The sequence below is a fragment of the Bos indicus genome, chromosome 27, assembly GCF_029378745.1.
Source record: "Bos indicus isolate NIAB-ARS_2022 breed Sahiwal x Tharparkar chromosome 27, NIAB-ARS_B.indTharparkar_mat_pri_1.0, whole genome shotgun sequence".
Lineage (NCBI taxonomy): Eukaryota > Metazoa > Chordata > Mammalia > Artiodactyla > Bovidae > Bos > Bos indicus.
The window spans coordinates 40046719-40066275 of NC_091786.1; the positions used below are offsets into that span (position 1 = coordinate 40046719).

The 19557-nt window shown below is 40.5% G+C and overlaps 1 protein-coding gene across 5 annotated transcripts in view; it reads left to right on the plus strand.

Annotated features, from left to right (window-relative positions):
* The window catches only part of NGLY1 (N-glycanase 1), a 58446-nt gene that overhangs the window by 13719 nt on the left and 25170 nt on the right, over positions 1 to 19557 (plus strand). For 4 of the 5 annotated variants that reach the window (XM_019953481.2, XM_019953483.2, XM_070781532.1 and 1 more), the window contains exons 3-4: positions 111 to 356; positions 15463 to 15628. In XM_019953481.2, coding sequence (XP_019809040.2) covers positions 111 to 356; positions 15463 to 15628 — 412 coding nt within the window. The remainder of the gene's footprint in view (positions 1 to 110; positions 357 to 15462; positions 15629 to 19557) is intronic. The other variant, XM_070781533.1, reaches the window with a different exon arrangement.

The window sequence follows — 19557 nt, forward strand, 5'->3', positions numbered from 1 at the left end:
GTACAAAGAGAATGATTGTTAAAGTATGATAGTATTGGCTATAGAGACTATAAAGTATCTATAGTATTGGCTCCATTTCATATATATTTTCCTAATTTTTTGAACTACAGGGAGAAACACATCTTATCTTTCCTAAAAAAGCTTCAGTGGAGCAGCTGCAAAAAATCCGTGACCTGATTGCCATAGAGAGAAGTAGCAGATTGGATGGATCAGAGAAGAGCCATAAAACAGAATTATCTCAGCACCTTGCAGCCAGCTCCCAGCTTCCTACAGCACCATCTTCACACCCTGATGGGGTGACCCAGCCTCCAGGGAACAGTGAAGGGCAGGCACCCAGACCCCCCGTGGCTCCAATGGTAATGTTAGAGTTAACCCTTCCTTGACTTGTTCTTTTCAAAGTGTTGAAACAGCAGAAGCTTTACTTAGATGACTTCATTTAATAGGAAATTATCCTACTTACAAAAATCCTTTTTAATAAAGGTCCTTAAGCATTCTACTCGTAAATTTTCACTGTCAGAAAAATTGTCATGGTTTTTCTGTAGTACTTTTGTCAGTAGCCAGCTTAAACTCATGTCCTGTTTTAATTTTGTAAAACACCTTGTCACTTTCCTCAGTACAATAGAACCTTACATATGCAGTCAGTTGTTAAATCTCTTTTGCTCCGGCTGAATAATTCCAGAGCCTTTAACCTCATTTCCCTGGTATTCAGGTAATGGCAGTCACCCCTCAGTGTGGGCTAGGAGTGTCCTAAGCTTGTCTCTGAAAAATAAAGAATAAAGGTGGTAGGGGCCGACAGAGAAAGAGACAGGGTAGAGACTCTTTTTATATAATTCCTGATGAGTGGTTTCCCAACTTTTTTTTCCAAGAAGATAACTCTTCTAAAGCATATTCTTTTATGCCTCAGTTGACTTAGGTTAACCTTTAAGTCTTTATAATATTTTCCCCTCTCATTAGCATCACAGCTAATATTTATTTATAATAATAAACATAACTTTGTTGATGAATGCTTCCAAGAAATGGTTACTGTGTAGTATTGAATTAACTAGTAATGATATTAAGTGGTTGTGGGAGTCAGGTGATATGGCATGTGTGAAAGCTTAATAAACTGTGAAGGGCTTAAAAATTTGCCCTTGGTAACAATGCTGCTGCTGCTAAGTCATTTCAGTCGTGTCCAACTCTGTGCGACCCCATAGATGGCAGCCCACCAGGTTCCCCCGTCCCTGGGATTCTCCAGGCAAGAACACTGGAGTGGGTTGCCGTTTCCTTCTCCAATGCATGAAGGTGAAAAGCGAAAGGGAAGTCGCTCAGTCGTATCCAACTCTCAGCGACCCCATGGACTGCAGCCTACCAGCCTCCGCAGTCCCTGGGATTCTCCATGCAAGAACACTGGAGTGGGGTGCCATTTCCTTCTCCAATGCATGAGAGTGAAAAGTGAAAGTGAAGTCTCTCAGTCGTGTCTGACTCTCAGCGACCCCATGGACTGCAGCCCACCAGGGGCCGCTCTCCAGTCATGGTGCAGGGGCTGCTCATCGCGGTGGTTTCTCACGAGGAGCAGTAGCTCTCGGGTGCACGGGCTTCAGTAGTTGTGGCACACGGATCTTCCCAGACCAGGGATCAAACCCATGTCTTTGGCATTAGCAGGCAGATTCTTTACCACTGAGCTGCCAGAAAAGCCCTAGAATGAGTCTTGTTTTTTATAGATCCTAGTTCTGTGGATCGCTGAAACACAGTATTTTTAAAAGTATTTTGTTACTTAAGCTCTATCACTGTTAATGGCTCTACTACAGAATTTGATAGTTATGTTCTCCTGCCTTTCTCATTTTGAGTGTGGATATTAACTGAATTAAAACAGACCAAGTCAAATAGCAGGAGAGAGATTAACAAAGGATTTAACTGCATATAAACTAGATATGTGCTGGGCACTGGTGAGCTTCTTAACTAATAGAATATTTCTCTGGTTGAAACTGTTATCAAGTAAAAATTTTGAAATATAAGGCGACGTGATAGTCACTAATGTTGTAAGATGTAAAATACTGGAGTATATTGGTGCTCAATGTCAGTAGTTTACTTAGAAACTTATTTCGCTGCTTTTTCTGGATATTTTATGTAAATGGAAGTATGCACTGTGTATTCTTCTGCCTCAGGCTTCTTTTAGTTTGTTTTTGAAGTTGATCCATATTGCAGGCTGTGTCAGTATTTTCTTCCTGTTTATTGCTGAATAGTATTCTCTGGAGAGCATTTGGGTTTGCCCTGTTTCCCTTGTTAGTGGGCAGTACTGCTGCAAATGGCCACAGACCAGGCTTCATGTAGACATACGTTTTCACTTCTCTTGTATAGATTCCTAGAAGTGAAGCCATTGAGTTATATCCCAACTTTTATGTTTAATGTTTTAAGAAAGTGCAAGCTGTTTTCCAGATCTATTACAGCGTTTTACATTCTTACCAGCAGAGTGTGAAGGTTCTAATTTGTCAGTGTTCTCACTGATACTTGTTAATGTCTTTTTTAGTCTCCCCTGGTGGCTCAGTGGTAAAGAATCCACCTGCCAGCGGAGGAGACTTGGGTTTGATCCCTGGGTCAGGAAGATCTCTTGGAGTAGGAAATTGGAACCGGCTCCATTGTTCTTGCCTGAGAAATCTCATGGACAGACACGTGGCATGTTCTTTATCCATTCCTCCATTGATGGGCATTTAGGTTCTACATCTTGGCTGTTGTAAATAGTGCTGCAGTGAACACTGGGGTGTTTGTGTCTTTTTGAATTATGGTTTTCTTCAGACGTATACTCAAGAGCAAGATTGCTGGGTCTTATAGTAGTTCTATTTTTAATATTTTTAAAGACTGTGTATGCCATTCTCCTGGAGAAGGAAATGGCAACCCACTCCAGTATCTTGGCTGGAGAATTCCATGGACAGAGGAGCCTGGCGGGCTACAGTCCATGGGGTTGCAGAGTCAGGCACGACTGAGAGACCATCACTAACTCACTCATGCTGTTCTCCACAGTGTGTGCACCAATTTACATGCCCACAGACAGGCTAGGAGGGTTCCTTTTTCTCCACATTTGTTCTTTGCCGACTTTGACGATGGCCATTCTGACCAGCGTGAGGTGATACCTCATTTTTAGTTTTGATTTGCAGTTCTCTAATAATTAGCATTCTTGAGCATGTTTTCATGTGCTTTCTGGATATCTGTATGTTTTCTTTGGAGAAATGTCTATTTAGGTCTTCTGCCTGTTTTTTAATTGGGTTGTGTGTGTGGTGTTTTTTTTTTTTTATCTACACGAGTTGTTTATATATTTTAGAGATTAATCTTTTACTGGGCTTTTCCTTTACAAATACATTCTTCCATTCAGTAAGTGTTGTCTTTTCATCTTGTTTATGGTTTTCTTTTCTGTGCAAGAGCTTTTAAGTTTAATTAGGTCTCATTTGTTTGTTTTTTTAAAATTTTCATTAGTATGTGGATCCAAGAAGACATTTGCTACAGTTTCTGTCAAAGGATGTTCTGTGTTTTCCTCTAAGAGTTTTATAGTGTCACTCTAAATTGAGGTCTTCAATCCATTTTGAGTTTATTTTTGTGAATGGTGTTACAAAACGTTCTTGTTTCATTCTTTTATGTGCAGCTCTCCATTTCCCAGCACTGCTTATTGAGGAACGTGTCTTTTCTTCTTTGTATTTTATCCTGTGGCTTTGTTTCTGAGCGTTCTCTCCTGTTCCATTGGTCTGTATTTCTGTTTTTGTGCCAGGACCATACTGTCTTGATTAGTGTCACTTTGTAGTATAGTCAGAACCTGTGGCGGATTCATTTCGATATTTGGCAAAACTAATACAATATTGTAAAGTTTAAAAATAAAATTAAAAAAAATAAAAAAAAAAGAAAGAAATCAGGGACCTGATTCCTCCAGCTCCATTTTTCTTCCTCAAGATTGCTTTGGCTATTTGGGGTCATTGTGTTTCCTTATAAATTAAAATTTTCTTTGTTCTCGTACTATGAAAACTTCCATTGGTAATTTGATAGGGATTAGGTTGAATCTGTAGATTGCTTTGAGTAGTTATTTTAATAGTATTGATTCTTCCAATCCAAGAACATAGTATATCTTTCTATGTCATCTTCAATTTTTTTTTAAGCATCTTATAGTTTGCTGAATATAGGACTTTTGCCTCCTTAGGTAGGTTTATTTCTTGGTATTTTATTCTTTTAGATACAATGGTAAATGGGATTGTTTCCTTAATTTCTCCTTCTGATCTTCTGTTGTTAGTGTATAGAAATGTGTAGATTTCTATGTATCCATTTTGTATCCTGCAACTTTACCAAATTCATTGATGAAATCTGGTCGTTTTCTGGTAGCATCTTTAGGATTTTCTATGTGTAGTAGTATTTCATCTGCCAACAGTGACTTTTCCTGTCGAAGTTTTCCTCCTACTTTCCCAACTTTGGTTTCCTTTATTTCTTTTTCTTCTCTGATTGCTGTGGCTAGGACTTCCAAAGCTTTGTTGAGTAACAGTGGCAAGAGTAGACACCCTTGTCTTGTTCCTGATGTTAGAGGAAATGCTTTCAGACTTTCACCGTCGAGTATAACGTTAGCTGTAGGTTTGTCATATATGGCCTTTTTTATGTTGAGACATGTTCCCTGTACACTCACTTTCTGGAGATTTTATCTTAATGTTGAATCTTTGCAAAAGCTTTTTCTGCATCTCTTGAGATGATCATATGGTTTTTATTCAGTTTCTTATTGTGATGTATCCTACTGATTAATTTCCAGATATTGAAAAATCTTTGCATCCCTGGAATAAATCCCACTTGATCATGTTGTATAATCCTTTTAATGTGTTGTTGGGTTCAGATTGCTAGTATTTTGATGATTTTTGCATCTGTGTTTGTTCATAGTGATGTCGGCCTTTAATGTGTGTGTGTGTGTGTGTGTATGTGATCTTTGGTTTTGGTAATCAGGGTGATGGTGGCCTTATAGAATGCATTTGGAAGTATTCCTTCCTCTGCAATTTTTTGGAATAGTTTTAGAAGAATAGGTATTAACTCTTTTCTAAATGTTTGATAGAATTCTCCTGTGACGCCATCTGGTCCTGAATTTTTGTTGGGAGTTTTTTAATCACAGTTTCAGTTTCGGTACTTGTGATTGGTCTGTTAATATTTTCTGTCTCTTCCTAGTTCAGTCTTGGGAGATTGTACCTTTTAAAGGATCTGTTCATTTATTCCAGGTTGTCCATTTTATTTGCATATAGTAGTCTCTTATGATCCTTTGTATTTCAGTGGTATCTGTTGTAACTTTTTTCATTTCTGATTTTTTTATTTGAGTCCTCTCCCTTTTTTTCTTGATGAGTCTGGATAAAGGTTTATAAATTTTGTTTGTCTTTTCAAAGAACCATTGGTCTTTTCTATTGTTTGTTTCTATTTCATTTATTTCTGCTCTGATCTTTATGCTTTGTTTCCTCCTAGTAACTTTGGGTTTTGTTTGTTCTTCTAGTTGATTTAGGTGTAAGCTTAAGAGATTTGAGATTTTTCTTGTTCCCTGAATAAGATTATATTGCTATAAAGTTCCCTCTTAGAACTGCTTTTGCTGCGTCCCAAAGGTTTTGGATCATTATGCTTTTGTTTTCATTTGTCTTTAAATATTTTTAATTTCCTCTTTGATTTCTTCAGTGACCCTTTGGCTATAACCCATTGGGTTATTTAGTAGCATATTACTTACTCTCCACAAATGGTACCCCACTCCAGCACTCTTGCCTGGAAAACCCCATGGACGGAGGAGCCTGGTGGGCTGCAGTCCATGGGGTCGCTAAGAATCGGACACGACTGAGCAACTTCACTTTCGCTTTTCACTTTCATGCATTGGAGAAGGAAATGGCAACCCACTCCAGTGTTCTTGCCTGGAGAATCCCAGGGACGGGGGAGCCTGGTGGGCTGCTGTCTATGGGGTCTCACAGAGTCGGACACAACTGAAGCGACTTAGCAGCACATGTTTGTATTATTTACAGTGTTTTTCTTGTAGTTTATTTCTAATCTCATAGCATTGTGATCAGAAAAGATGCTTGATATGATTTCAATTTTCTTAAATTTACTAAGATTCTCTTTGTGGCCCAGCCTGTGATTTGTCCTGGAGAATGTTTTATGTGCACTTGAATGTGTATTCTGCTTTTTCGTGGAATGCTCTATAAACATCCATTAAGTGTGGTTGAATGTGTCATTTAAGACCTGTGTTTCCTTGTTGATTTTCTGTCTGGATGATCTGTTGATTGATGAGACTGGGGCGTTAAGAGTCTCCCACTGTTACTGTGTTGCTGTCAGTTTCTCCTTTCATGGCTATAAGCATTTGCCTTATATAATGAGGTGCTCCTGTGTTGGGTGCATATATATATTTATAATTGTTCTGTCTTCTTCTTTGATCTGTTGATTTTTGTATGCTGTCCTTCTTTATCTCTTCTAACAATCTTTATTTTAAAGTCTATTTTGTCCAATATGAATATTGCTGCTTCAGTTTTCTTTTGATTTCCATTTGCATGGAATATCTTTTTCCATCCTCTCACTTTCAGTCTATATGTGTCCCTACATCTGAGGTGGGTTTCTTGTAAACAGCGTATATGCCAGATCTTATTTTTGTATCCATTCAACCAGTCTGTGTCTTTTCATTAGAGCATATAGTCTATTTGCATTTAAGGTAATTTAGTATATTCTTACTGCCATTTTGCTAATTGTTCTGCATTTGTTTTTGTAGGCTTTTTAACTTCTTTTCCTTTTATGTTCTCTTGTGGTTTGATGACTAACCTTTAGTGTTGTGTTGGGTTATTTATTCTTTGTTGTGTGTGTCTATCATGTATTTTCGGTTTTCAGTTACCGTGGGGTTTTGATATAGCATTCTATATATATGAACAAGATTGTTGTAAGTTGCTCATCTTTGAATTTCAGATGTGTTTTGTGTTCTCCTCCTCTCAAAATTATTAGTTTCAGTATCATGTATGTGGGTGTTGTGTGTGTGTGGTGGGGCAAGGGGGGTGATTTCCGATCTTGACTGTATGTTTGCCTTTACTGGTGAGGTTTTTCACTGATCATTTTCTTGTTTCTAGTTGTGGCCTTCTCTTTTCTGCTTAGAGAAGTTCCTTTAGCATTTTAGCAAAGGTAGTCTGGTGATGCTGAATTCTCTTAGCTTTTGCTTGTTTGTAAAACTTTTGATTTCTCCATCAAATCTGAACAAGAGCCTTGCTGAGTAGAGTCTTCTTGGCTGTAGGTTCTTCCCTTTTAGCACTTTAAATATAGGGTGCCACTCCCTTCTGGCCTGTGGAGTTTCTCCTGAGAAATCAGCTGATAACCTTATGGGAGTTCTTTTGTATGCTATTTGTTGCTTTTCCCTGGTTGCTTTTTAATTTTTGTAAATTGCCTGACTGCGTCTCAGCATGCTCCTCCTCAGCTTTCTCCTGCTTGGGACTCTCTGAGCTCCTTGACTAGGTGACTGTTTCCTTTCCCACGTGAGGGATGTTTTCAACTATTCTCTCTTCACACATTTTCTCAGGTCCTTTCTCTCTCCTCCTCCTTGGGTCCCTATAATGAGAATGTTGGTGCGTTTAATGTCCCAGGGGTCTCTTAGACTGTCCTTACTTTCTTTCATTCCTTTTTCTTCATTTTCCTCTGTGGCAGTGATTTCCCCCATTCCGTCTTCCAGCTCACTTACTCATTCTTCTGCCTCAGTTATTCTGCTATTGATTCCTTCCAGTGTATTTTTTCATTTCAGTCAGCATGTTGTCCATGACTGTCGTTTGTTCTTTAGTTCTTCTAGGTCATTGTTAAACATGTTTTATATCTTCTTGATCTGTGCCTTTATTCTTTGTCTGAGGTCTTGGGTCATCTTAAGTATCATTACCCTGAATTATTTTTGAGGCAGATTGTCTGTCTCTGCCTCACTTAGTTGTTGTTCTGGGGTTTTATCTTGTTTCTTCTTCTGGAATATATTTCTGTGCCATCTCATTTTGTCTAACTTTGTTTATTTGTGGTCTCTGTTACTCAAGCTGCAGGATTGTAATTCTTCTTGTTTCTGGTGCGTGAGTTTGGTCCAGGGGCTTGTGCAGCCTTCTTGGTGGGATGGACTGGAGACTGCCCAGTGGTGAGTGGAGCTAGGTCTTTGCCTTCTGGTGGACAGAGCTTGTGTCTAGGGCTGTGTGTATTTAGCGGCAGCTGTGGGCTCAGGCAGTCTGTCTGCTGAGGGATGGGGCTGCTTGTTTGGCTTGTGGTGCCCCAGCACTGGAGCCTGCAGCCTGCTCGGTGAGGCCAGGTCTTGGTGTTGTAATGGCTGCCTTCCGGAGAGCTCACGTCAGATGAATATTCGCCAGTACTTCCGCCACCAGTGTCCTTGCCTCCACAGTAAGCCAGAGTTGACCCCCACCTCCCTAGGAGACCTTCCTAAACCAGCAGGTAGGTCTGGCCAAAGCTCCTGTAGAGTCACTGCTTTGCCCCAGATCCCAGGGCACATGAGACCTTGTGTGCCCTCCAGGAGTGGAGTCTGTGCCCCCCAGTCCTGTGAAGCTTCTGCACTCAAGCCCTGCTGACGTTCAAAGCCAGATGCTCTGGGGGGCTCCTCCTTCCAAGGCCAAACTCCTAGGCTGAGGAGCGTGACATGGGGCTCAGGACTCTCATTCCTGTGGGGGAACCTCTGCAATGTAATTATTTTCCAGTGTGTGGGTGCCCCCCACCCCGGGGAGTATGGGATTTGATTATATTGTGAAAGCGTCCCTCCTGCCATCGCGTTTTGGCATTTTCTTTGTTTTTGGAAGTAGAATATCTTTTTTCGTAGGTTCCAGTTTGCTTTATCGATGGTTGTTCAGCAGTTGTGATTTGGTGTTTTCGTGAGAGGGAATAAGCCCACGTCTTTCTTTGCCACCTTTTGTTCTCTCTCTTCTGTTTATATTTTTAAATTGACACCAATTCTGTTTATTATATTCAAAACCCTTCCCTAATATCCACATCAGAGTTGGATTTGTTGCACCTTGAGGATGTTGAAGAGTTAAGTCAGACTTGGAAAAGCTTGAAGTTCATGCCTAAGACAGTGGGAGCCCACAGAGAAGCGCAGCCTCCTGGCTGACCCACTGGCTTCTTCCCCTGGCTGTGCACCTATGAGTTAATTGATTTATTTTTTTTTTAAGACTAATGTTTATACCTTTTTAAAATTTTATTTATTTTTGGCTGCACTGGGTCTTTGTTGCCGCACGCAGTCTTTCTCTGCTGATGGGAAAAGGGCCACTCTTCATTGCGGTGTGCAAGCTTTGCGTTGCGGTGTGCTAGCTTTGCGTTGCGGTGGCTTCTCTTGTTGCGGTGCTCAAGCTTAGTAGCCCTGCAGCACGTGGAATCTTGCTGAACCAAGGCCTGAACTGGCTTCCCCCGCATTGCCAGGTGAACTCGTAACCTCCGGACCACCAAGGGAGTCCCATTTAGTTGATTTTTAAACTAATTGAATCTCGTAAGACAACTTCTTAGTTGTCTTATATGCAGTCTTTTTAAGAGAAGAAATCTCTGCTCCTGTTTCCTATTTGGACAGAGGATTTAAATGTTCAGTTTATTATTAACCATTCTTAAGAGTAAACTACATCTACATACCTTTCAATAGGCAGTTGTTGAAATTATGACACATCTTTAAATTGACATTCTTCATGTCCATTAAAAATGGTGATGTGGTATATTTTGACATGAAGATTATTACTGTGTAGGAAAAAAGGTAAAGAACTCCAAAATTAAACAATATATGTGAATATTTCTGTTTTTCTTGTTAAAAATGCTCATACATAAATATTTTTAAAAGTTCCGGAAAGCTGTACACAGTCTGATATTTTGAGTAGTGAAATTTTAATGATTTCTTGTTATTTATACCATTCAGTATTTCCTGAAATTTTTTTTGCAATATTTATTAATGTTAAATATAGAATAAAGTGGTTTTTGTAAGAAATTTCTCTTTAAGTCACAAATTGATTTTAGATATCATTAAAAATGTATTAAACAGAACTTCTATATTTAAAAAACAGGTTCTAAATGTAAAAGCTGTGGAAGCAGAGGGTTGTAAAAAGGCAGAAAGAGGACTAATGGGCTTGGGAAGCCTGTCCTTTACTGAAAAAGTAAACTTGCTGATCCAGCTTCCTCAGCCTTTATCGTGTGGTTTGACAGAAATACACATCGTACTTGTTTTCTTAGAGAGTCTTAAAGGTCTCTCATCAGAAACCAAATAATTGAAATCCAAGTGTGATTAGTGAAGGAAAAAATCTTTTTAATCTAAAACAGAGATTTCACATTTTAAACTCTCATTTGTACTCCAAATAACTTTAACCGTTAAGCAATTAACTATTGCCTTATGTACATGGTTACCCAGCTGCTATAATTGCCATACAATGAGCAAACTTCTATTTTTATGACTTAGTTTTTTTTGGCATTGTGCCAAAGAAATAAGGCAAGAAAATAACCTTTATTGTTCAAGATCGTTTGCATGCCATTAAATACCACAGTGAAGGGGGTAATTTCCACAGCGAAAAATACTAAATTGAAAATAAAAATTCTTTGGCTGAGTTCTTACCTTCCCAGCAAATGAAACTCTATGCTTGTGGGCAAAAAAAAAAAATACAACTATAAAGGCCTCATCTTTATAGGAATTCTTTCAAATGGAAATGGAAAGCAATTATTCTCCAATGAAAAATAAATAAAATAAGAATGGACACATTCCGTTTGCCTCTGGATCAGTTCTGGTAAGATGCACTCTTGCCTGCTGTGAGTGCCCTGGGTTTCCCGCCCTTAGGTCTGCCCCAGCTCTGCCTCGTCTGCTGATGGAGTAAGTGTGCCTGCTGCTGCTGGAGGCCAGTCCTCCTCTGTGCCTGTGTTCCTCTCCTCTGCTCTCTGTGGGGTCACAGGTGGGCTGTGCAGTTGTGACTTGCCCCTTTTCTTGGCGATTCTTCTCAGTGGCTTTGAAACCTTGCTTTAGGCCGGTTTTCATCCAAGTTTGGACCATTGTTAGAATAGCCTGGGTATGCAGTATAGGCAAACCCCAGACTAGCTGAACCAGGAGAGAGGGAACTTGGAAACCTGCATTCTTCACAAACAGGTCAGTGGTTACAAGCATTTCCTGTAAGCTCTTAGACACAAGTCAACACACAAGTATCGCTAGATCCTGCCTTCGTGTATTTCTCATTTCCTCTTCACTGCAAGTTTCAGGGAGAGTCCCCAGTATCCACCCTTGTCTTTACTCCTCATGTTTGTCTAGCAGGTTTCCACACTTTATGTGCCCCTTCAGCAAAATATTTCTGAGCTTGTCTTCTCAATATATATTTATTTGTTTCTAAATTGTATACTTACATTAGTGTGCCATTGTACTGGATACATTGTAAAGCAGTGTACAGAGGCAGCAGAGGATGAGATGGTTAGATAGCACCACGGACTCAATGGACACAAACCTGAGCAAACTCTGGGAGATAGCAGAGGACAGAGGAGCCTGGCGGGCTACAGTCCATGGCACCTCAGAGCTGGACACGACTTAGCGATTGAGCGACACAAAAGAGGAGATAGGAAATAAGTAGTATTTTTAATTTAAAAAAATGATTTAACACTATCATTCAACTAATGTAGACCTAAGTCTGTATTTTAAATGCTCTTTTGACAATTTTGAATTTGGGAGGCTCACTTTATCAGATCTGAGTAGATTGTGATCTTTTTTCACATTAAAGTTTGGCTCTTGAAGGGGCTCATACTGAAAAAAAGACGCATTAGCCCTACCGTTTCTTCTTGTACACACTCCACACGTTCTTACATAAGTACTAGCCTTATTGCTTTGAAATCCTTTTTAAGTCTTTAGGTCTTTGAAATCCTTTTTAAGTCAGGTTGAGGGTTAATTTAGTAAAAACTACGTAATATAATCTGCAAAGCCACTGAACCGGGCGCATTTGAACCGCAGAAGCTTGTAGTGCGATGAGAGCAAAAGTGGGAGTGGACGTGCCCCTGGTACCTCCACCTTGTGGGGCTTTCTTCCCTCGGGACGGCTTCTGTGGCTGGAGAGGGGCCACCACTGATCCACATGCTCAGTGTTATAATAACTTAGTTTAATTTGGGGGCACAAATGGTATAAATAGCAGTTGTAATATTTTCTGTCTGTATTCCAGCAGACCACTTTGTACAGCTCCTGGCCCATGTTGGGACACCACTTAAACCACTGAGTCTCCTACACTTTATCTTCCTTATTAACACTGTTGAAGAACTTATTACTGAGATCATCTCTGATCTCCATGCCCCTAAATGTAGTGGACTTTTTGGGTTCATTTTTACTTGACCATTCATAGTTTTAAGCTCAATTGACCATTTCTTGGTTTTTTTCTCCTCTTGTAAGTGGTTCGACCATTGACCCAGTGACTGCACGGTTCAGTCATTGAGACCTGTTGATTCTACTTCCTCCATGATTCTGAATACATCCTTTTCTACCACCTCAGTCCCCTACTGGTTCAAGCCTCTGCTCCCTCTGAGCTCAGCAGTGGTTCCACAGTGGGTCTCCTAAGACCTGCTTTCTCCCCACCTCAGCTGGAAGCTTGGAGAACATGAAGCTGGCCGTTTTACTCCCTTGCTCCTTAGGTCTCAGATAACTTTCTGTACAGTGGGAAGAGACAGGGAAGACCTGGCTGCTACCCAGCCCAGCTGCCTGCTTGGTGCGCTGCGCTCTAGACACCCTGACTGATCCCCCACTTTGCATGCTTCCTAGCTACCTACCTGCACGTTATCCCCTCTTCACAGGAATGGTCTTCTCCCTTCCCTGGTCACCAGCTGCTTCTCATCCTTCATATTTTATTACAGTATCACTTCTCCAGGGAAGTCTCATTAGAGCCCCTGTCAGGCAGTTACACTGTCCCCTATGTTTGCTTTATAGCTCTTCCCATACATATGAATAAACTAGCCGTTACATCCCCCGTATCTAACAGATCATAAAGACTCTTTAAATATTTGAGTAAATTGGCATTGTTGTAGCAATATTTGTTTCTGTGTCCATAGACTCGTTAGCCTGTGAGGATAATGCCCTTGTCTGGCTTGGCCTCCATTATTTTTCTATCATCTAATACATTTACACACAAACACAAAATTTGTTGACTTACTGTGAAGATTCTGTCGTTATTTGTTCAGTGCCTTTCCCCCTTAGACCATAGAGTGATTGTCTGTTTTGTGCACACATGCCCAGTGCTTCCGGAGAAGGCAATGGCACCCCACTTCAGCACTCTTGCCTGGAAAATCCCATGGACGGAGGAGCCTGGTGGGCTGCAGTCCATGGGGTCGTGAAGAGTCGGACATGACTGAGCGACTTCACTTTCACTTTTCACTTTCATGCATTGGAGAAGGACATGGCAACCCACTCCAGTGTTCTTGCCTGGAGAATCCCAGGGACAGAGGAGCCTGGTAGGAGGCCGTCTATGGGGTCACGCAGAGTCGGACACGACTGAAGCGACTTAGCAGCGGCAGCCCAGTGCTTCGTATACTGACATTATAGTCAGTATTTGGTATTTTTAAAATTAGTCTATTTCTGCCTTTTTCTATACACGTTTAATCCATTCCTATTTATGGTAATTCTAATATATTTGAACTTAATTCTGACATTTTGTGTTTTGTATGTCCTTGTTTTTTCTTTTTTCTTCTATTTTTGTTTAAATGGATCAAGTTTTATTCCATTATGTTCCCTCCAAAAGTTAGAAAGTTAAATATCCTCTTTTAGTCTTCTGATTATTGTCTTAAAATTTTTAATGCAAATACTATTTTATATTTTTCTAGCATCTGTTCCCATCCCTGCCACCTTTCTTATGTGATTTTGCTTTTTAATTATTTATTTATAACAAACAGAACTTAAGTTTTACTAGTTTGTTTAGTTTTTATTTAACTCACTTCTGCTTCTTTTATCCTGGGTTCTACTCTGTGGTGTTCTATTTATTTACTTTGGTTCTATTATGTTTTGGGGACACAGTAACTTTTGTAATAATTTTTTAAAATAGGATTTGGGAGTGATGTATTTTCTGCATTGTTACAGATCAGAAAATACGTTGTTTTGCTCTTATTTGTAATTAGTTTACCTGGGTATGCGTTGTATGTTCTCATTTTCCCTCAGTATTTCAGAGATTTTGCTTCACTGTTGCCAGTGAGATGTCTGATATCATTGAAGGCTTTTAGTATTTGGTTTTTATCTTTACTATTGTTATAAAATGTCACTCACTATTAGTTTAGTCTTTGTTCACCCCCCTCCCCATTCATACTGGCTCTTTCTTTAACCCTCAGAAATTTCCCATTATTTCTTTGAGAAGTGTTTCTCTTCCATTTTTTTCTACTCTAGTTTCTAGATATTTCCTGTTAGCTGGATTTGGGAAGTCTGAGTTTATCCTTGGTGTCTTTGTCCTTTTGTACCGTATTGTCAGAAAACCCTCTTCTCAGCCTTCTAATTGATTGATCACATAACTGTGTTTGTTTTGCTGTTTGACACACCGTCTGTGCTTTCTTCATTTCAGTGTTTAAATTTTTAGTTTCCAAGATCTGTAGGTGTCTTTCTGTGACTCGAGTGTGCTCGTAACTTCTGAAGGTAGACGTCTTTTCGGCTCTTCTGCATTTGCTGCCCTTGCTGCAGCGTTCCTTCTTCCCAGTGCACCGTCTCAGCAGTGCTGGTTGTTGTGGGCTCACGGGAGCTAAGAGCTCTTGCTAGCCTGTTGGTGAGCACTGCGTCTGGTACTGACGACTAAGGGGGAGAGCAGGACGTGCCACCAGGTGGGCTGTGCCAGACCAGCACGGGTTCTGAGCTGGGACGCCTCTTTCCTTTTATAAATCTGTCCACCCTCACAGCTCAGAGATTCGCCTTTTCTGTGGAGAAGGAATGACCACAATGTTGAGCTGTCCCTGCTGCAGAGCCTGGCAGACTGCCTAACACTTACTCCAAGACCTCTTCCTGCTCTGTGAAGCCTCCCGCCCATCCCTCCTCAGGATTATTTTGAGAACTTTGTTTAGTTTTATAACCACTTTCTCTAGACGGCATATTGTCAATGTTTGTTCCTTTTGTCCATTTGTACCTGTCTTCTTTCAGGAATTTCTCAAAATTCCTGATCCCTTGAGATTAGTCCTTCTTAGCTAATGCTGTATAAAGGAAAAAAAAAGATATTTGTCGGGACTTGAAGTAGAAAGAGCGGTCAGAAGCACTGCTCAGAGTGCTGTCTTGATCCAAGCTGTGGTCAAGAGTTCAACATATCCCTGTTTAAATACATCCTCGGTAACATCTATTCAGATGAAAATATAGACATATCTTAGACTGTGATACAGATGTGGCTGTCTTCTAGTACTAATTTTATAAAGGTTTTTGGTATAATTATTATATTTCAGTGAATCCATACATTCCTTTATCTATGAACTCATAGAAGCAATATTTTTTATTATATTATTTTTATAGCATATGAAGAAAAGCTAATTTCATTGTTTTCTTTCTGTTAGGTTGCTGACAATTCAGTCATTCTAAAAGTTCTTCGGTCCAACATTCAGCATGTACTGGTATATGAGAACCTTGCTCTCCAGGAGAAAGCACTGGCTTGTATTCCAGTCCAAGAACTGAAAAGGAGATCACAAGAAAAGTTGTCTAGAGCCAGAAAATTGGATAAAGGTAATGGCTTTACATAACCATTCATTGCTAAATATGCATCATTACTAAATCAACAAAAATGCTGAAATGGTGCCCTTTACTGTATATATTGTAAATAAGTAACCCAGTTCTATTTGGATTTTTAAGAAGTACAACAGTGATATAATTTTTTATTGCATATACCTCATGTACACTGCAGATGGTGATTGCAGCCATGAAATTAAAAGACGCTTACTCCTTGGAAGGAAAGTTATGACCAACCTAGATAGCATATTCAAAAGCAGAGACATTACGTTGCCAACAAAGGTCTGTCTAGTCAAGGCTATGGTTTTTCCAGTGGTAATGTATGGATGTGAGAGTTGGACTGTGAAGAAGGCTGAGCGCTGAAGAATTGATGCTTTTGAACTGTGGTGTTGGAGAAGACTCTTGAGAGTCCCTTGGACGGCAAGGAGATCCAACCAGTCCATTCTGAAGGAGATCAGCCCTGGGATTTCTTTGGAGGGAATGATGCTAAAGCTGAGACTCCAGTACTTTGGCCCCCTCATGCGAAGAGTTGACTCATTGGAAAAGACTGATGCTGGGATGGATTGGGGGCAGGAGGAGAAGGGGATGACAGAGGATGAGATGGCTGGATGGCATCACTGACTCGATGGGCATGAGTCTGAGTGAACTCCGGGAGTAGGTGATGGACAGGGAGGCCTGGCATGCTGCGATTCATGGGGTCGCAAAGAGTCGGACACTACTGAGCAACTGAACTGAACTGAACATCCACACATCTGTTACAATTTTTTAATTCAAATAATGTATTTTTAGTTTAATCATTGGCATGTGATTTTTTTAAAGATATAATGTCACTGGAACTTTAGTCCATGCGATATGTGATGGCATTATTAGTGAATTTTAATGTGAATCTGAGAAAAAGCTTATTCAGAATGAATTTATGTGATTCGACCACTGACTCCCCTTTAACTGGCAGTTACTGCTATAGCGTATGCATGTAGAAGCCGGTTGCCTGGGTATAGATTGAGCTCCACCTCTCACCTTGCATCACTGAGCAAGGAATTTCATCTCCCTGCTGGTTTCTTCATTCGATAATAGGAATGATAATTCTCAAAATAGCTAGACTAGTGCATGTGCGTGGCTCAGAGCAGTGCCCGCCACATTCATCAGCCAGTAGTTGTTTTCATGAATAGTCTTAGGATTTTAAATTTTGTTGTTAAGTTTTTCCAATTTCAGCATTTTTACTTTGAATTTTTATATAATTGTTTTTTTCTGTGAACTCATTTCCTAATACTATATTTTCTAGGGGTGTTCTGTAATATTCTTTTGGTGGTTGATCTGCTATGCAATAAACATTTTTTTTTTCTCAGTTTAAAAAACTGTTATTTTACATTGAAGTAGAGTTGATTTATAATGTTGTATTACTTTCAGGTATCCAGCAAGGTGGCTCAGTTATATATGCATGTATGTCTACTCTTTTAGATTATTTTCCTATTTATATTATTGCACAGTATAGAGTTCCATGTGCTGTACAGTAGGTCTTTATTTATCTATTTTATATACAGTGGTGTGTACATGTATAAATTCTGAGTTTCTAATTCATCTCTCCCTTACCTCCACAAGCAGTATACAGCTTTCTGTGTAGTGCAGGTAAGTTTAACAGAGTGTCTCAATTCTTCTTCCCATCCCTTGAGACCCTACTGTCCTTCATTTCATTGAACTAGACACTGTAGTCACCCAGCAGACTAAGAGTGAGGAAAATGACAGATTTTATGTTGCCTTCCTTCATTCATTCTTTGGACACTCTCCCAGTATGCAGGCCTGAGTTTTCTTCTTTCTGAAGACCAACCTCTTCTACTGTTTCTTTCAGGGCAGGTATTCTGGAGGTGAAGCCCCTCAGTTTTTCTCTGCCTGGGAAGGTCTCTATTTCTCCTTCACTGTTGAAGGATGATATCACTGGGGTGTAGAATTCTGGTTGGTGGGGTTTCTTCCTTTCTGTCAACGACACTTGATTCTCTCTGCTGTTGCCTGCTTGTGTGTGATGAGAAGTCGCCTGGAATTTCTGTCTCTATACTCGGAACCCTCACCAACCCCATCCCCAGCTTCATGCAGGGTTCTCTGTCCATTGTTCACTTTCTTCAGTTTGAGTATGATATACCTGGATGTTATGTTTTGGTATTTATCCTACTTGGTGTTTCCTGAGTATCCCAGATCTGTGTTTTGATGTCTCATTAATCTTGGAAGATTCTCGGCCATTATTACTTCAAATGTCTCTTCTGCTCCTTTCTGTCTCTCTTTTCCTTCTGATACTCCAAAATAGGGTATCCTGTTATACTCTTACTTATCAACTATTTCCACTTTTGCTTGATGTGCTAGGCCATTATGAAAATTCTCCCACCGTAATTGCATGTTCTGGGTGTTTTGTTCCTTTGTTTTCATTCTCTTTCTCTTTGACTCTCAGATTCTGGCAACTTGTCTTCAGGGTCAGTAATCTATCCTTGGCTGTGTCCAGTCTGCTGATGAGCCCATGAACGGCATTATCTCTTAACAGTTTTTGCTTTCTTCCCATCCTTCTGCTTACACTGTGCATCTGTTCTTACATGTGGTCTCCCTTCTCATTAGAGCCCCAAGCATGTTAATCATAATTATTTTCAATTCTCTTATTCCAAAATCTGTGCTGTATGTAAGTGGTCCTGATGCCTGTTTTGTCTCTTCAGACTTTTTTCTTGCGTTTTAGCCTGCTTTGTAATTTTTTGTTAAAAGTTGAGTATAATGTGTTGGGTAATGGGAACTGAAGTGAAGAGGCCTTTTGTGGAAGGCTTACGTGTCCACTCAACTCGTTTAACTACACTGTTTAATGCTTGGTGTGAGTGTCGGGGCCTTCAGGTTCCTCTGGTGTGCTTGGGGCCCTCTGTGGTCTCCAGGCTCCCTGAGGACTCCTCCTGAGCTCATCTCCCTCCTGCAGATGGCTTCTTGTAATCGTGCCCTGTTGCTGTACTGGGATTCTGTTGGTGGCGAGACATGGGAGAGGAGCATCCTACAGCCTTAGGGCTAAGTCTCGGTGTTGTAGGGACCTGTGTTCAGGGGCCTGGGTCACCCCCACAGTGAGACAGGAAGGCCAGAGGGGCCTAGAGTCAGGGAAGTCTGGGGCTTTGACATGAGTAGGGCAGAAGGAACACAACAGGTAGTGTGCATTGGTATTGTGAAAATCAGAAGAGACTGGGCTTTTGTCTTTTAAAGTTTATGAAAGATACATTGGATTTACAACCTGAGATCCCAAAAGCCATGTGAAGGTAGGGAAGAGGGGCTTTGCTGGAGGTGCAGGGAGCAGTGTGCACGGGGCAGCGGCGTGAGGCATCATGGGGAAGGGTGCATGGCATGGTCTGCTTGTGTCGGGTTTGGGGAGACATATGAGGTGGGCCAAGACCATGTTTTGTTTGACATTGAATTTCAGACAGAGCAGAGCATACTGAGTTTACATTTTTAATCTTTCAAAAAAGAATTAGAGGTAAAATGAAACAAAGGACTTGTAATGAGGTTTTGAAGTAGAGAATAAGAACCAAGGAAATTTGAAGGATGAATGCATCTTAGAAGGCTAATGCTATGGTGTTAGTATGATTGAACTTAGAGCAGAAGTACTAAATAACCTGTTCACTAGGCAGGAAGAAGTAAGATGACTTCTCAGGGAAGTCAGATGTTCTTAATGACTTAAGTCAGAGGGTTAGGCACTGAAGCATTAAGCAAGGGAAAGACACAGGGTGCCCTTCAGGAAAATCAGCCTAGCAATCACTTGTAAGATAAAGAGAATCAAGAGGGTACAGGAGAGAAGAATTCAAGCACACTAGAAACAGAATTTCCCTAAGAGGAGTAAGAAGGCACGCAGGGGGTGCGACTGCAAGGGAAGCGGTGGGTGTGTGAGTTGCTGGGGTGCTTGCGGGTGATCGGATGTG